The sequence below is a fragment of the Fistularia commersonii genome, chromosome 8 (assembly GCF_037954325.1).
Source record: "Fistularia commersonii isolate RoL2024-O1a breed Wild chromosome 8, RoL_Fcom_v1.0, whole genome shotgun sequence".
In the NCBI taxonomy this organism is placed as follows: Eukaryota; Metazoa; Chordata; class Actinopteri; order Syngnathiformes; family Fistulariidae; genus Fistularia; species Fistularia commersonii.
The window spans coordinates 14,302,630-14,319,487 of record NC_141291.1 but is presented as its reverse complement, the minus strand read 5'-3'; the positions used below and the strand labels follow the sequence as shown (position 1 = coordinate 14,319,487).

General features: G+C 39.0%; 1 protein-coding gene across 8 annotated transcripts in view; it reads right to left on the bottom strand.

Moving 5' to 3' along the window:
• Positions 1 to 16,858, bottom strand: part of atp8a2 (ATPase phospholipid transporting 8A2) — a 46,159-nt gene that overhangs the window by 16,806 nt on the left and 12,495 nt on the right. For 7 of the 8 annotated variants that reach the window (XR_015106534.1, XM_086151318.1, XM_086151319.1 and 4 more), the window contains exons 8-24: positions 16,675 to 16,744; positions 16,206 to 16,333; positions 15,931 to 16,042; positions 15,162 to 15,330; positions 14,857 to 14,984; positions 14,696 to 14,773; positions 14,500 to 14,588; positions 14,214 to 14,258; positions 13,909 to 13,984; positions 13,613 to 13,801; positions 13,484 to 13,533; positions 13,330 to 13,399; positions 13,144 to 13,228; positions 12,525 to 12,664; positions 11,489 to 11,627; positions 10,866 to 10,930; positions 3,770 to 3,942 (exon numbers count right to left, since the gene is read on the bottom strand). Coding sequence is in view for 7 of the 8 variants with exons in the window: in XM_086151318.1 (XP_086007444.1) it covers positions 3,770 to 3,942; positions 10,866 to 10,930; positions 11,489 to 11,627; positions 12,525 to 12,664; positions 13,144 to 13,228; positions 13,330 to 13,399; positions 13,484 to 13,533; positions 13,613 to 13,801; positions 13,909 to 13,984; positions 14,214 to 14,258; positions 14,500 to 14,588; positions 14,696 to 14,773; positions 14,857 to 14,984; positions 15,162 to 15,330; positions 15,931 to 16,042; positions 16,206 to 16,333; positions 16,675 to 16,744 (1,806 nt within the window). In the remaining variant the exon portion in view is untranslated. The remainder of the gene's footprint in view (positions 1 to 3,769; positions 3,943 to 10,865; positions 10,931 to 11,488; positions 11,628 to 12,524; positions 12,665 to 13,143; positions 13,229 to 13,329; positions 13,400 to 13,483; positions 13,534 to 13,612; positions 13,802 to 13,908; positions 13,985 to 14,213; positions 14,259 to 14,499; positions 14,589 to 14,695; positions 14,774 to 14,856; positions 14,985 to 15,161; positions 15,331 to 15,930; positions 16,043 to 16,205; positions 16,334 to 16,674; positions 16,745 to 16,858) is intronic. The other variant, XM_086151323.1, reaches the window with a different exon arrangement.

The window sequence follows — 16,858 nt, the reverse complement described above, 5'->3', positions numbered from 1 at the left end:
CGTCTAATCACCTCAAGCAAACAATGTTTTGTTAAGTGGGACCCCGGTAGGACTGAATCCTTTTCCTCTGTGCTCAACGTATCTATGGTGGCAGGGGAACTTTCATTTAGTGTGTGGTACGACTTGTTTCCTTGTTTGGCTTGTTGTCCTTGTTAAATCTCCCATAGCAGTAACATTTTAAGTTGGAACACTGCTGAAAAAAGCAGTGTTATGTCTTGCTTTTAAACATCTTTTTTTTCATTCACCAACCACAGTCAATGGATTGACTTGTACAGTAACTTCATTGTCTTGCTGTAGACACAAGGGATCGATTTATCATTGAAGCTGACTGTTACGATGACAGCGATGGACATATCCAAAGAATTTATTAGAAAAAATGAGAAATGAGGAAAAAAAGGGGAAGGGATGAGAGCAGGGCTCATAAAACATTGACTTCTATTGTTATTGACAGGACGAGGGAGCAGGACATGAGACAGAAAACAAGCTTTTAAACATTCCAATATGAAGTTCACTGCCACACATCGTCATTGCAATGTAGTTAATTTCGGGTTTGTTTTTGCAATTGAATTACAGGAACATCAAATTTATACTTAATCTGTCAGTTTCTTTGTCGTGTTTGGCTCCAGACTCTTGACATAAATTATAGGCACTAAATACATTTGTCAATGATGTGTTCAAGTATGACTCCAAGTAATTAATATTCAGTTATCACATGTAAGAGGAACACTTTAATGCTTCTTTCAATGAGAAAATTTAAGAGGACACACACACGGACACAGCAGGAAGCCTACAGGTTACACAGATGGTTTTCTGAGAACATCGAAGTAGGATCATGTCCTGGTCCGACTGAAATCAAAGAGCTGGGTGGCCTGTTTAGTATTCATACAGAGACTCATGCACACAAATGTACACACATGAACTTAAAAGCACACATACACACCTTCTGCCTTCAATACCCCTTACAGTATTTCAAGGGGAATACCTCAGAGAGAGTTAGGTCTCTTTAGTCATTGCCTAAGGATGGGATCAACCTCTACTCTTTGTTTTTCCTGTTCTGTGTCTGAACTGTGTGTGAGTGTGTCTCTCAGCCTCTGACCACAAATCCCTCTTTATCTCTTTCTCTGTCTTGCTGTACCTTTCCTATAAACACAGCTAACAAAGTCTTGGATTGTGTAAAGTGATGTTGGAGAGATGAAAGGCTCCCAGAGCACTTCACGGTGGAGCACAACAGAAAATAAGCAGTCACTAAGTCCACTTATAAACTAATGTCCAGTGAAGTCAGCAGCCCATGCGTACAAGTATGCCCAACTTTACCGCCACTAAGATGCACACACGCACATTCCTAATGAGTAAACCATCACTTGAAAGTAGGTGAGACAACTATCACACTAACACTGTAACACTCTAACACTTTTAAATGTTAAGAGTTACAGCTTTTCATGCATAGGTGATTTTTACAACAGATGACTGGACGTATTGAAGAAAAAGCAAATTCATTAAAAACGTTCTTGATGACTGAATTCATGTTAACTGAGCCTTTCATACAGCTTTGCCCGCTGCATACAAAAATGCACAATCGAGCACGTGTACTTATTTTGTACTCAAGTGTGGAATCATTATGGGAGTATTGCTGGGACAATGTATGAAGTTGGACACATAATTTTATTACTTTTAGAGAACCGCTTTTCCATGTTAGAGGTGTGTTTCAGCCCTGGCAGTATTCCATGTCAACTTAACAATAAACACAAATTATTCTATAAGAGGCAGAGAATCCTGTTCACAAAATGTTAATAAAAAGACAAATCAGTGAAGGTGACACAAACAGGGAATCACTGCTGGATTACCATTTTTTCTATTTAAGGTGTATTTTTGCTTCACACTCATCAATGTAGCGATTATCCTTGGTCAACTGTAACCAAAATATTGGTTATTCTACGATCAGTTTATTATGACATTGAGATAAAATCTTTATCATTGTCAGCAGATTGAATTACAATACTTTGACTCCCACCTTTAATTGGTCAACTGTAACCAAAATATTGGTTATTCTACAATCAGTTTATTATGACATTGAGATAAAATCTTTATCATTGTCAGCAGATTGAATTAAAATATTTTGACTCCCACCTTTACTTATCATCATAAGAAAATACAAAAATCAACTGTTGGAACAACTTTTTTTTCCATCTTTGGTTTTGTGTCTCAACAGGGGAGTAATAACTATCACATTAAAATGTCATTCTAACCAAGCTTTTGCACACCTTTATTTATATAAATAAAGAGACAACTCTGTGATACAGTGCATTTCAGCACTGCCACATATTATAGCCTAGAAATAAACAGACAGATGTTAATATACAGTATACTAAAACATACAGATAAAGTTGTTGCAAGTTGCTCTTTTCCAGTAGAAATTTTCTCCCGGTGTGTCTAGTAAACTGGCGGATGAGTGAAAATATTTTTTCACCAAAAACGCCTGTTTTCAGTTTGCTAACAAAACTAACTTCTTGCTCAATAAGGTCTAAACACAAGCAGGCACACAAACAATTTAGTAAATAAAAAAGCATCAAACCAAAAAATTCTGTTAAAATGGATCACCAACATTGAAATTAACCACACCTCCACTGCCAGGTCTTAGTACTGTAATGGAAAACATATAAAAGGAATGGATGGATAAATGCTGGATCACGAGTATGAGTGGAAAGGAAGGAAGGAGTGAGGAAAGGAGAGATGGAGAGAATGAGATGGAGGGGACCTGGCAGCTGTTTGCAAGGCCTGAGAGACCTGAGCCGGATGCAGCCTGGAACATGCAAGGGAGAGTCAATTACGACCCCCAGCCCCTCCAGCCTGCACCCACACCCAGTGGAAAATCTTTTGTTAAACATCACAGCTGGTGCTGAGTGGAGTATTGCCAAAAAAGGGAACATGCAGTAAATATTCATTGAACAGATTGCTCTTCTTATGAATGGAAATTTGTAATGGCAATGCTCCCTGGAAGTGTAAGCTAATACTGGTGCCCACACCAGGAGTGTCAGCACTGAGTGACTCATGACAAAGACACTTATGACATTACTCCAGCTGTGCCATGTGACAAGCTTTTAGCACCTTATTTTCAATTGCCTACCTCCTTTAAAAAGATCTTTACACACAATTTCTTTCCTGTACTTTGGAGGGTAAAAACCCTGTTTTGTGCGTTTTGTGTGCTGGGTAGGGGTTTCCATTGGTTGATGATTTACTTCCTTTACTTAGTACATGAATATGTGAACTCACCTTTAATGTGCACTGCTGACTGCTCTCATTGTCTCCAGTGTTAAGTCCTTAATAAATTTGCCAGTTCCAAACCATTAGCTTTGCTTACAGAAAACAGCAATGAGCAGGTGTGTTTTGGTTAGATTGCAACGCTTCAGTGAATGAGTAGACCAAGCATCTGATTCCACACTTTTTATCTGGCATAAGATTTAATTTTTCTTGCTTTCCTAATGTGAGTTTCTGGTTTTGTGTACACATGTCTATTGTTTTGTTATTCTTGACACCGATGCTTAACTATTAAGCTATGAAGACCAATTTGTTATGTCTTTTGCATTTGTAATTACCCTGTTAATACACTGTAGACTCAGTTTGATTAATTGCAACCATTGGTATGTTTATGGTTGTGTTTAGAGACTGTGTCAGTGACGATGAACAGCCACAATTTCTTTTTGTTACATCAACTGATTGTGTGCGTATGTTTTATAAAAAATAAGAAATAAATATAAAAAGAATTTCCTACCGGCAGCAGATGACAGCCTTGCAGGATAAGGCCAAGTCAAGAAAAGCCTGGCGGAGCTCAAAGGACAGGGCATATTTCAATGTTTGGCCATCAATGATCAGTGCAAGCTCATTTTCCTTCCTCAGAGAGTCACCCAAGGATGAGCAGTGAGAAGTCAGAGTGGACCGAGTAGCCTGTGGGGAGACAAAAACAAAAACAAAAAAAAAAAGACATTTTAAGTGAGTATGCCCCTCTTTTTCTGCCTTTGCGCCCCTCTTTGGATACTGTCATTGTACAGCAGTGACCATTTATTAAAAGCTTTGACGGTCCTCAATAAGTTGGCCACAAGTCAGTAATTTACCAACAAATACACAAATACTTATAGAGCGGTTTCTAGACTCAGGGCTCGTGTAGAAGAGGAACATAACTTCCTCTTGATCTCACGTTGAATCAATCATTTTCTTGTGCAATCTGGCAGTGGGTTTTTCAACTGACTTCATGTTCAGGTTTTATGTTTTTGGTTTGTTTTTTTGTTAGAATTTTGAAGCCTCGCCAAGCGGTGAAAACACAAATCACACTTCAAAACATGCAGACACATTTGTTGAAAGGTCAAACTGTTGGTAAATGGAAGACATATGCTCCTGATTGCGCAGGCTGCTTTCATCTGGGGGAAAGAATTTGCTTCTGTGTACTCTAAACAATTAAGTATGCCTATATAAAGTTCATGGTTCTTTAAGACATTATCACAACCTGTTGGTTCTACAAGGTCCAGCTACATCAACACATCAAATTCAATTCAGAACGGGAATAAAAGGAGGAACGAAAATAGCTAAAAGGTAAATGAGTTGAGAAAGACACAATAAAAATTTAACAGCAAAGAGTAAGTTTGTGACTGTCTGTGCAGATGCCCACCTGCCTTCAGGGCAGCAGTTTGTGGCGCTTTTTTCTGGACCACTTTTAGTGGATCATAGAGGAACAGGGATTAATAGAGAAAATAAACATCCCACAGAGATGTAATGAATTCCATGTGGAGGGAACAGGCACGCTACAGGCTGCTAGTCACACAAATTTGAATTTCCTAGTTAAATTTACTCCAATCGTACTGTTTAAATATTATTGTTGAGTGCTTGTTAGTAAAACAATAAGAAATACAGAAGTACAAGAAAGAACGGTCTTGTTTTTAGCTATTACTAGAACAATGGAGTTCTCGTTTACAAGTGTACATCTAGCTTACTGGCCTGTTAAAATTCATTCTCCATTAGTGTTTTGGTCACCTAAAAAGTAAAATGCATATCATTAACTATGACAGTTCTTTTTCCACTGCAGCCTGGAATTTTCGTGCGTATCATCCATTTGATGCTAACTGCATTGCACTAGCTTTGTCATGTAATTACACTAGATCTAATCTAATCTTGGGAAAGTTTTGTTAGTTATGGCGGATTTTGGTGTAAATATACATGAAAAAGGAATGGCACCAACTGAAATGACCCACAGCAGGAAGTCTTTGTGGATACACACGCAATAGAACACATTGCAATTACACGAAAATGTACAAACATCTAAAAATTATTTGGCACCATTTTTATGCACATAGTAATGGCAGTGACTTTATGGGACCAGTCAAACCTGGGAGCCTGTTATGGGTAAAAGAATGACCCCAGTAAAACCCAAATATCTATGAGACATGCAAAACTCTATTGTATAAACATGTTGTCATTTTCCCCCTAAACAGCGATGCAAAAATGCATTCATTCTGCACACAACTGTCCCTCCTCCCAAAGATTCACTGCGCTTGTTTACTCAGCCTGAGGCTCTGTGTTTTCCTTTGTATGGCGGAATTCCTGTTTGCATTCACCTTTTCCTCCAAATAGGAGAAAGGAAAACATAAACATAATGAAAGGATTAAAAGGAGAGTACAGGTCATCAGAGCTCTGAAACCCTTAAAGTGTAAATGTGTGTATGTGCGTTACATGTGTTTCATAGAGAGCCTGAGCACATGTATGCATGACTGTGTCTGATGCCATGTTAGAACATGTGTGAGATGACAATCTGACAGAATCTACTGCTTGTCCTCACCTTGTCACAGAGGAATGGGCATAAGAAAAAATACTTCACCAGCGCACGAAGTAAACAGCCCGAGTCAAAAAGACTATAAAAACAATGTAAAGTTCCTGAGAAGATTTACAAATACGCAAAAAAAAAAGAAAAAAAAAAAAAATCATACTTTGGAGGTTTGACCAATGCCTATGTTTTTTGCAATTATTGTGTCTCAAACAGCATGATTTTTATTAATACATATATAGAGAGGAAGCAGAGACTTACACGCACGAATCAGTCCCCAAGTGAATGTAGTGCAACTTGTCGTGGCAGGTTCCATCAAAGCTTTGGCACCAGCTGAATTAATCTGGGATAATAACCAGACTAAATCTTCATGGAGCTGAAGTTTATTCAAACACTAACTAGTTTGAAATGCCGCCGCACCAAACTAACAGCCCATACAAACATCAAGCCCAGACCAAACACTATCCTTTTCACTAAAGAACATTACATGAATACACGAAAAGAAACACACTAAAGGGCCGTGTGTGATCTCTTCATACTTAAAGAGAACAAGAGACCGAAGAGAAAAGCATGACTATGTCACTATTTATTTTCTCCTGGCAAATTTACTCCTTATTTTTGGATACGGCTAAGAAAAAAATTGCTGAGATATTTGATCTCAATGGTTGCGATACGGCTGCCCTTTATTTAAAATCTTCCAAGGTAAATATTCATTTATCACATTGATCTAAACTAGAGGAGGGTGAAAAAGTGAGCATGTGCACAAACAAACACGCACATTGTAAACCATGTTCACAGGCTCTTCTGGGTGGAATTTTATCAGGTTTATATTTGGATCACATACTGGGCCAAGCACAGGGAAGGGGTGGTTGAGATATCACAGGTCAACTTCCCCATTGCATACTTATGACATAAACACACATTTTAAGATGTGACAAATGAAAGGAAAAGACGTCATAAAGTGTTTCTTTGTAAGATTTCATGCCATTATGAGTTGCCAGAACAGCTTTGAGGCACTTTGGCATAGCTTGTGCAGGTCTATGGAACTCTGCTGAATGGATGGAACATCATTCCTGTTTGATGATGGTGGTGACGAGTGCTGTCCAACACGTTGGACCAAAAAGCTGCTGTAGTGTTTCACTTTAAGGCTGCTGCTTACTGCTCAATAACCCGCTCAATGGCCGTTTATGTCCTATACACGAGGCCTTGTCATTTTTTTTCGCCACTAATTCACAATTTTCCTCTTTTAACATCACTGCTCTGTGACACATGTATCCTAAATCCTCCAGGAGTAATACTGGAAAGGACAGACAAATAGAGCAGAGCTGCTGAGTGAATAGGAGGTGGAGAAAGACGCGCTCATATCTGAAGTACAGGTTCTATCGCCAGTGAGTTTTAACAGACCGTTTAATTATCAGATTGTGCATCTGTAAAAAACACCCACATCCTCTCTAGCTTTAGACAGAAAGGAGCACAACAACATACAGCAGACGAAAAAGAAGTGGGAAGGCTGATGTTCAAAAAATGATAAATTCCAGAACAATACACAAGATGAGGCACTACATGCTTGTATTCACGTTTGTGTGTGTGTGTGTATGTTTAAAGATGATTAATGAGCAGAGGAGAGATGCTGTTTGTTTAAGCTTCGTCCTTGGGTATTTTTGAGAGGATAAGGGGGATTGTGGGAAAGTCAGATGTAATGTATACTCAGATCTATCAGGCTGATCAGGGTGATCACGTGCCACTGCAAAGGGTAAACAGTATGTCTGTGTTTGAGTAAACTCTTTCAATGTAAGATTTGTGTCGGAGTGTGTGTGTATGTGTGTTTGGCATATGATCTAAAGGTGACAGATGGTGTTTGTCACAGCTTCAGCAGTTGCAAACCGTTTACCCAGGAGGCATTGCTCACAAGGTTTGTTTTGATGAGCAGAAGCACCAAAAGGAGATCGCATTACCGTTCACTCATCACGCTCACATGGCTCTGCCAAATCTCCCCTTCACCGTCTCTGTCCAGATTCTCTCCCTCATACATAAAGAACAATAAACACTCTGTTTTATTCATAAAACACACTTCCACAAAAACAAACATGTTTTTTCCTTGTTCCTACTTTCCCTGACTTCCCTCTGAAACACACACATTTCTGCCTTCACACACACTAGTGTCTAGTTGCTTCCTGTGCATAAAGAAGGTGCTGACAGATGTGTTGGTAGTGGTGTGAAGGAGACACAGAATGGAGAATGGGCTGGGCATTCTGCAAGACCAGTAACTGTAAGACTCACTTCACAGTTCAGCCCTCACACTGACAAGTGAGGAGGGATGGTAAAGAAGAAAAATGGGACACAAAAAAAAAAAAAACAGGGCCAAGGGAGGGTCAAACTTTAGGTGAGATTTTGATAAGCAGCTTCTGTTTTCGCTCACATGCAAGACACACTTTTGAAGGGGCATGCATGCAAAAAGGCAAAGTTATTTTAAGTGACAGATAAGTACTCCATTGAAGTTGCTTTCATCCCTATTGACCACTAGTCACAACCAGAGCTCTCTGAAGTTTCCCTGATTGACAGGCCCGACTGTGACGCCATGTGCACACAAGAGCCCAGTACGCTCATACACACATTAAATGTTTCATTTTGTAGAAACTCCAATATCAAGATTGAATTACCTGTTCAGACTACTTTTGACTCTTTACGGGCTGTAAAATTACATGTATGCCATATCTGATTACTATTAGTTTTTTGGAGTGTGTTAAAGTACTTCAACATCCACGACAGAAATGCATGCATGCATCATGGCCCTCGGGTTATGTTTCATTCCAAGCAGCTGTCCCTCTCAGCTTTCTAGTATGCTATATAGAAACGTATTAGTAGTACTTGAACTTTACAATAAAAAACTTTTGTGTCCTATAAAAATAAAATGAATCAAACGTAAGCAGCTCCTCCTGTAAGCGTCGTGGAGTGTCACCGCTGAAGTGTAGTGAGGTCAAGCTTTCCAAATGAAAGATGGATTCCTTGCTGCACCAAGTTGTTTTACTTGTTGCGAAATAGTGTATTAATTAAAGTCTCCGTCTACATTTGGCATATGGAAATCCTAAAACAACATCACAATCACATTTTCTATTATTAGTTTCAGACTTCTAGCCCTTACGTGATAATTGGGGGAAAGAAAGACAGAACACATGGGTAAGAGAAATATGTGACATGCAACAGAGATTTCTCGTATTGTACCAAGCTGCAGTCTACCATGGAGCTCATTTTAGTTATGAGCAGTCTCATAATGAGTTTCTTTTTAAATTCATTAATTTAAATTTAACTCTAATATGGATCTATCCTTACTTGTAGTTTATCTTAACTCAATTATCAGTGTTGTTGCTATAGGACACTTACAACTTTCTTCCAAAAATACAGTGAGCTTCATTTCAAACTGCTCAGCTGTAGTGGATCTTTTTCTGCCTGAATTAAGTTTCAGTCAATTGCATTCCTGAGATAAAGGGAGAGAAACACTCAAATCTAATAATAAACCAAACTTTGACAAAATAATTTTACAGGTCTTAACTGATAATACCATTAACAAAATGAGATGAAAACTTAAGGCATCATTTCAGTTATAAGAATAAAAAAAAGGACAGAATGATGAGGGAAAAAATGTCTAAAACTTGAGTCTACAGCAGTGATATAGGTCAGACTCTACAGACCAAAGAGCAAACCCTCTTTTACTGTCAACTAGTATTTTATATGATTAAACATGGTAAACAGGCTGCTAACAAAATCATCCAAACTATATTAAGAAGGATCCAGTTAAAATGCTGGCTTATTGGCTTTCACCCTCGTGTACTAAATTTCTCGCAATTCTATGGTTCACGGATTACCCTGACATTTAATGTTCACCCTGACCAACTCAATTTACTCAGTGTCTAAGTGGCCTTGCATGCTGTCTGGCTTTAAACCAAGAGTTCCCAAAGTCTGGGAGCTTCGAGGCACCGCCTTGATTTCTCTGAAAGAGTCAAATTCCGCAGCTACACATTTGAAAAGAATTTGCTATAATACAGTGAAGAAAATGACTACTGCACAATCAAATCAAAAGTCTTGGCCTTCATTTAAATCAATCTCCATTGTCAGCTACGTACAGTAGACACTTGTACTGTCATGCTGATTATGCCGAATCCTTCTCAAACCACATGGCCCGCCAAAAAGAGATAATTAACTTTTTTTTTAAATCCCAGTCCGTGCACTGACATAAAATGCAAAAAGTAACTGTGGAAAGATTTCCCTGAGCTTTTTCCACCGATGTTTTAAAACACAATTTGTGAATACGAACAAGACTTTTCTCTCTCCACATACACACGCACACCAGTGTGTTAAATTTATGATCCGTGATCTCCCTCCATCCAAAGGATAAAAATAATGGTGTAAGTGAACACACTGTGATTGTGTGTATGCATGCAGTAAAAGCACACTTGAGGAAGGCTGCAAGAGTTTGTGAGTTTGCGTGGGTGGGAGGGAGAGACTGGGTGAGACACATGACAGGAATCAGGCCACTTTGGTAAAGCAGACACACATGACACCTGAACGCAAAGAACATATAACTGGTGTAAAAGTCTTATGTACAGTCTGGGGTCATAGATTCCCCACTCTAATCGGCCAAACTGGAGCAGTACCAGAAATAGACTGAACATACATTCTGTACATAAACTTTTTAACCGGAAGATGGCTTGACAAAAGGCCTCAGCGGTATTAGAACACTACGCTATCATGGGAAGACAGTAACTGTAAAGACATTGAGATAAGACAGACAGGGCAAAATTGATAGTACACGGTTGTCTCTTTTCTTCCCTGTCTCCATACAAGATACCAGAGACTTTAATAACCTGCACCTGTGAGTACACAAAGAGCCCCACCCACCAATCTGCCTGCGGACCACACCCCAGTTCCCACGGTAACCCTGAGGTTTTTAAGACCACCTCTTTTACTCATTCAAACACAGAGCAATCTTCCTAACACGGTCCAGAGTGAGCACAAACGTGGAGGATGTCAGTGGGAGAAAGAGGGAGGATCCACTCACGTCAAGAGATTCCTCATTGACAATGATCAGGGACATGCCATGTGTCACCAGACGACAGGAGTAACCTGAGAGACAGAAACAGCCAGGGGATGTTACAGTGAGAGGTGGAATAAAGAGATAATGTTTACCTAAAATCACTAATGTAGTTAGAGAGCAATGTCTTAACTTTCAAAAAATGGGTTGCACATGTAGTTTATTATTCATTAAAAGATACTCATAAGTATAAAACATTACGACACAATCTGAATAATTACGCACTTAAAAGAATCAAATAGCGTGAAAAGTATCAAGCAGTGACAATCAGGTCTGAGAATGTCAAATTTTCAAACTGCTCCCTGTTTGAGGGATTGTATAGTAACACGAAGTCCCTCCTGACCTGAGAACACTGCATTCAGGCATATTTCACTTAACGAGTGGCAATATGACTGGTATTTCACAGCTCATAATGGCCACTATTATTCAGGGCATAATCTAGTTATGTTTACAAAGGAACTTCCAGACCATCATTGGTTATGCCTACATCATTGCCTTCCTCAGTTAAAATGAGCCATGTGCTCACCAAGGCTATGCCCCTTTTTGGGCTACAATTTAAACTTGTTGTATTGTAAACAATCTCCCCTCACCTATGTTGATGGCAGTCTCCTGCTTGTCTCCAGTGAGGACCCAGATCTTGATGTCAGCCCTCATCAGAGTAGCAATGGTCTCTGGTACACCAGTCTGCAGACGGTCCTCTATGGCAGTAGCGCCCAGCAGCATTAAGTTCTGAGCCAAAAATTAACAATAGATGCAGTGAAAAAGAGGAATGTGAGTTATAAGAAATCAATTAAAATTGACAAATTCTACAAGACATTGGCGCCATTGGTTTGAGGGCTCTTTCTCTACCAAGAACATTATCCATATCTAATTTTAAAGATGGTAACCATGAAAGCTACTTCAGCTCAGTTGCTGCAGCAGCTCTCTTGGAGTTCTCTCATAATCCCGTGTCTTCTTGCCAAGAAGTAGCCATTACCTTCCCCCTTTGCTATAATTTGTTTGGCAATTAAATGCACATGTACCATCATTGCAAACACTTGGATGCACACACAAACACTCACACAGACACACAAGGTAACACTACTGTGTTGTTGACTCCTGTTTTATGGGGCTTTTGGCAGGCTGGCACAGCTAATAACCCTTGTGGTCTCCCAGTCTGAACTCCCCTCTCCTCCTGCTTCCTTTATTTTCCCTTAACATTCACATTTAGTTCTCTCACCTACACTCACTAAATCACTGTGTTTCCCATATATCAATCGAAATTAAACTTCAAATCCTTCCCAGCTTAAATCATTATAACTCTTTTCCCCCTTACAATGTTTCTTTTTTCTCACCAACAACATTTTTCCCATAAAAGCTGACCTTTTGGAACACACTGAGTCTTAATGATGCCTATTAGTGTTTAAAGATAATACACACAGTCCTCAGGCTGTCTAAGTCCTATATAAGGACAGGATATACAAAAATGCAGACCATAATAGAACTGTTCTGCCACCTGCTGGCAAAAACATACAAACTTACATATCTTTTGCAATTGAAATTTAAAAATTGATTTGTCATTTGTATACCAAGATATCATAGTAATCCAAAATAGAGGGAACACATAACCTTTAAGTAAGTGCTTACCTTTTCCAGTAATTCATAACACTCTTCTAGTTTCTGAGTGCGGTCTTTGAGCACAGTGCTGACCCGATTGTATTCCTTTAGCCATTCCTGATAGACGCCTTCTTCGAGGTCAACATAGGCGAAACACAAAGTCCTCAGTCCTGGACACAAGTTCAAAGAATGTACCATAGATGAGTTATTTTACAGAAAAGGCATAGATTTCCAATGGACTAGGTAACACTGCTCACTTAATTAATGTCATTTGAGTTTCAAATAAAATGCAAAGTCAACATTGTCTAATAAATGTAGTTCCCAGCCCTCTGAGGTTGGTCATTTAACTATGAATTTAATTTGAAAATATAAAATAAAATAAAATAAAATAAAATGATAAAAAATACTTAAATAAACTAGATATTCTGCTAAAAATTACAACTTATGTGTAATGATCAGATTTAAGTTTTTGAATTTCTGGATGCAAATGTAATTCTGAAATAAATATATAAATAAACAGTAAAAACTAGTGTGGTATGGTGTACAATAAATGCCAAGTAAGCAAAACAAGTTGACAAAAATACAATAGATATGCAAACAAAAGAAAAGAATATCAAATATGGCAATAGTTCTCCCATCTTTTTCTCACCCTCAGTAGCAAATTGTTCCAGATGAGCAACTGTTAATTCTTTGTACTGGGATGCCTCATTCAGACGTTCAAAAATTACATTATCCTGCGCAAAAAAAATGACAAAAGGCTTTAGCTGTAAAACAATAAAAACTTGTCAGGAAACAAAAAGTGGGCTGAACTGAAAAGACAATGAGATAAACATACCGCTCCTTTGCAGTACAACCGTAGCTTCCTATTGGGGGTTCTCACCACCACAGACATGCGCTTGCGGTTGCTATAAAAAATGGTGGTTTTATTACACTGCAGTCTAACATTGCAGACTTATTGAGTGGGAAAAGAATATTTTCTAAAGTATCACCTGGAAAACTCCAGCACATTTAGTAGCTCATAACTCATTTCCTTTCCTCTCTAAAAAAAAGGACAAAACGTCTAGTCGTGAGATGGACAAGAGATGTTACATATGTACGGTATGGAGATAAATACTTACTGCTTCAATGATGACTGAATGTGGGGTCCTGGCAGTGAAGACAAAGCCAAGTCCCTTTGCTCCTTTTACTAGTGCTCCTTCATCTGGTGAGGAGGCCTGGTAAATGATCTGGTTTCCCTCTCTCTCCGGAACCACTGTGTGGCACACTGCCATCATGGTCAGGAACTCACAGATTTGGGGTGATGTAGGCTGGGAAGGCACGCACACATGCACATACCCATTTACACACATTAACCCAAATCAATTCTGGCCAGAAGCTTGCTTTGAGTAAAGATCCTAAATATCTTCTGACTCACATGTTCTTTCTCTATGTTCTGGATGAGAGCTGGGTCATCAAACTCTGTCGAATTATGGCTGTTGGACGGCAAATTGCTGTGAGATCAGAGAAAAGGAATTCATCTAATTATTGTGTAGAAAATATCTTTGATCATCTTCCAAGCATCAAACTCTGTATTCCAGGCTGAAAAAGGTGGTCTTTGTCCAGTGTTCAGAGCAAAGTATACACAGCGCATTCATTTCTCAAGCATGCAGAACCAACTATAAAGAACAGATTATTAGAAAAAGAAGACAGACTAGAGGGGCAGAGGGGGAGGTTACTCACCTGAAGTCCTCCATTGAACGATCACAGTCAAGATCAGGGAAGTGGCTTTGGTGAGGAATGAGGGTATAATGCGAAAGAAATCAGTCAGTACAGGATTTGATTAGTTCATCCGATTAGGCATGCAAGACTTTAAGGCATGGGTCAGTAAAGTAAGTGAGAGGACTTTTCTCTGAGTTAATCCGAGACATGGAATCGTAAGGGTTGAAAGAAGTTGTGTAAAGTGTTATTGATGGCACCTACAAGTACAGCTTAGAGAGAAAATGTAATTTTGATTGAAATGACAAACCCATAGGTAATTCCAGCGATGGTGCACTTCTTGAAGTGCATGACGTTACATGTCAGAGTTCCCGTCTTGTCAGAAAAAAGATATTTCACCTGAAAAACAACAGGAAGATAATGAAAGAACACATTGGCACTTGCTATCTTGCCTTCTAAATAATTTTTTTGGTGTGTGTGTGTGTGTGAAGGGGGGGGGGGCTGACCTGTCCCAATTCCTCATTAAGATTAGACGTCCGAGCCATTGCTGGTGTGTCTGTCTCTGAGTAATACATCTCCACATCCTGGGGTTAAACAGATTTTTTTTCTTACAAACAACATTTCTTCATCTGAAAATGTGCATCTAAAACCACACATGCTATCTCACCCAGTTGATAAAGAGGGCCTGTGTGAACTTGACAACCTCCAGTGTGACCAGAAGGCTGATAGGGATCAGGTTGTTGTAAAGGATGATGAATGTGAGCAGGTTGTACGCAAAGTTAGTGGAGATATCACCTGAAAACATACAACATTCTCTTTTTGAGGCCATTCTGAAGCAGAATCATTAACTTCAGAAGACAAACAATTCTCTTTTCACTGTGAGGAGCCAGGCCTGACAGCCCAAAAGTCTAGGCTAATTTCTGAAAAAGACTGTTGTGACAGGACATGAAATGAGAGTGTGTTATTTCTCACCAGCTCGAGACAGGTACCAGCAGGCATCTTCCGTGTGTTCTCTGTTCCAGATCGCAGCACCCACAGAACTGACCAACGCCATGACCAACAGGATTCCAAATAGAACAAGGATCTGCATATTGGTCACCCGCTCCACATTAGATCGCTTCAGTGGCGCCTTGGTGGAGTTCTGTGAGGAGGATGTGTCGAGAAATTCAACGAGTGAGAAACAGAAGAGACCAGTATCTCTCTGAACAGCAATAAAAATGCACTTCCAGCAATTTGCGATTCCTTTGTGCCAAGTTATTTTGACATACCCTAAAATAAACGTGGCTCAAATATGTGTATCATAGGCATTTTTGGGCCAATTTTGTAGGAATCTGCGAACAGTAAAAACCCTGCAAGTGAAAGGTTAAAAATATTTCTTAGCTCAATAATGCTACTAATAAATTCATGAAACGGATCAATATTACCATATTGTTTGATTACTGTACTTTGAAGCTATCCATCTATAGAGAGGGCAGATTTTCAATTATTCCAAGCCTTACAAAAGCCAAACTCAGACAATACTTTGTTTTACGTGTTCTGTTAACTTTTTTTTTGGATAAACTAATATTTCCACTAATGGAGTAAGCAAAACTTATTTTTTAGGATTTAACAAAAAATGTCTGAAGAAAAAAATTAAAAAAAACACCCCTCTAAGCTTCTTCTTGACTCTGTCTGATATGAAGTATAATGACATCAAATTAGATAAAGATACTAGATTTTTTGCAGTGCTCTAGACAGTTACCTGCATCAGTTTTGAATCATGACCAGTGTAGACAACAATTCCCACAACCCATTGCGTGTTTCTGAGCTGTGCACCACGCAACAACACCTGGTCTGGGCCTAGAGGAGCTGGACTGAGGAGACAAGGGAGATGATAAGGAACAAAATGTGGGTCATTAATATGTTTAAGTCAACCAGCCATTTAAAATTTCGTTTCATTAGATGTAAATCTTATTTTTGAATGACACTGTTGTTTTTTCATAGAGACATTTGTGTTTGTGGATGTATTTGTCTTACTTTTGATTTTCCAGGAGCAGTGTACCAGTAAAGTCATACAGGTGTCTATTAGGACCTTCACAATCTAAACGACCAGACAGAGTCATCAAATCCTCCAAGGTCTGAAGACCAGCTGTGAGTGGAAGACCCTACAAAATTGACATACCCAGAAGACAGCAAGATGATTTTATCAATGTATTTGTGAAGACAAACTGTCCCAAATTCAAGGCTGTCAAAAATACAAATTAACTGTGAAAGAGGTGCAAAAAACAGTTCTAAAAGTAACATGAGATCTCCTTGAAAGGTCTTTAGTTTTGTTCGGTGGGGATAAAAATAATGCCATCTTGTATGCATGAAAGCAGCTCCTGAACACAATCCTTAATTTCTTCATTTTTATTTCACAGACTAATTTCTAAGTTTGTGGCCAAAGAAGTAGTGCGTTGAACAAACATGAAGAGATTATTCTGAAGATACTGTTCCTGCTTCCTACCTGTCTTATCTTCAGGTTTGTTTCCCCATCGAGGTTTGAAGTCTCAGTGTAACACATGGCCTGTGGCTCACTAGAGGAGAAGTAGGGTAGCATTAGAACCATTTTAAAGTTGAATTACACAAAATAAATAAACGGCGAAATGGTGACATTGATTTATGGTGTGCTTCATTTCCTTCCATTTCAA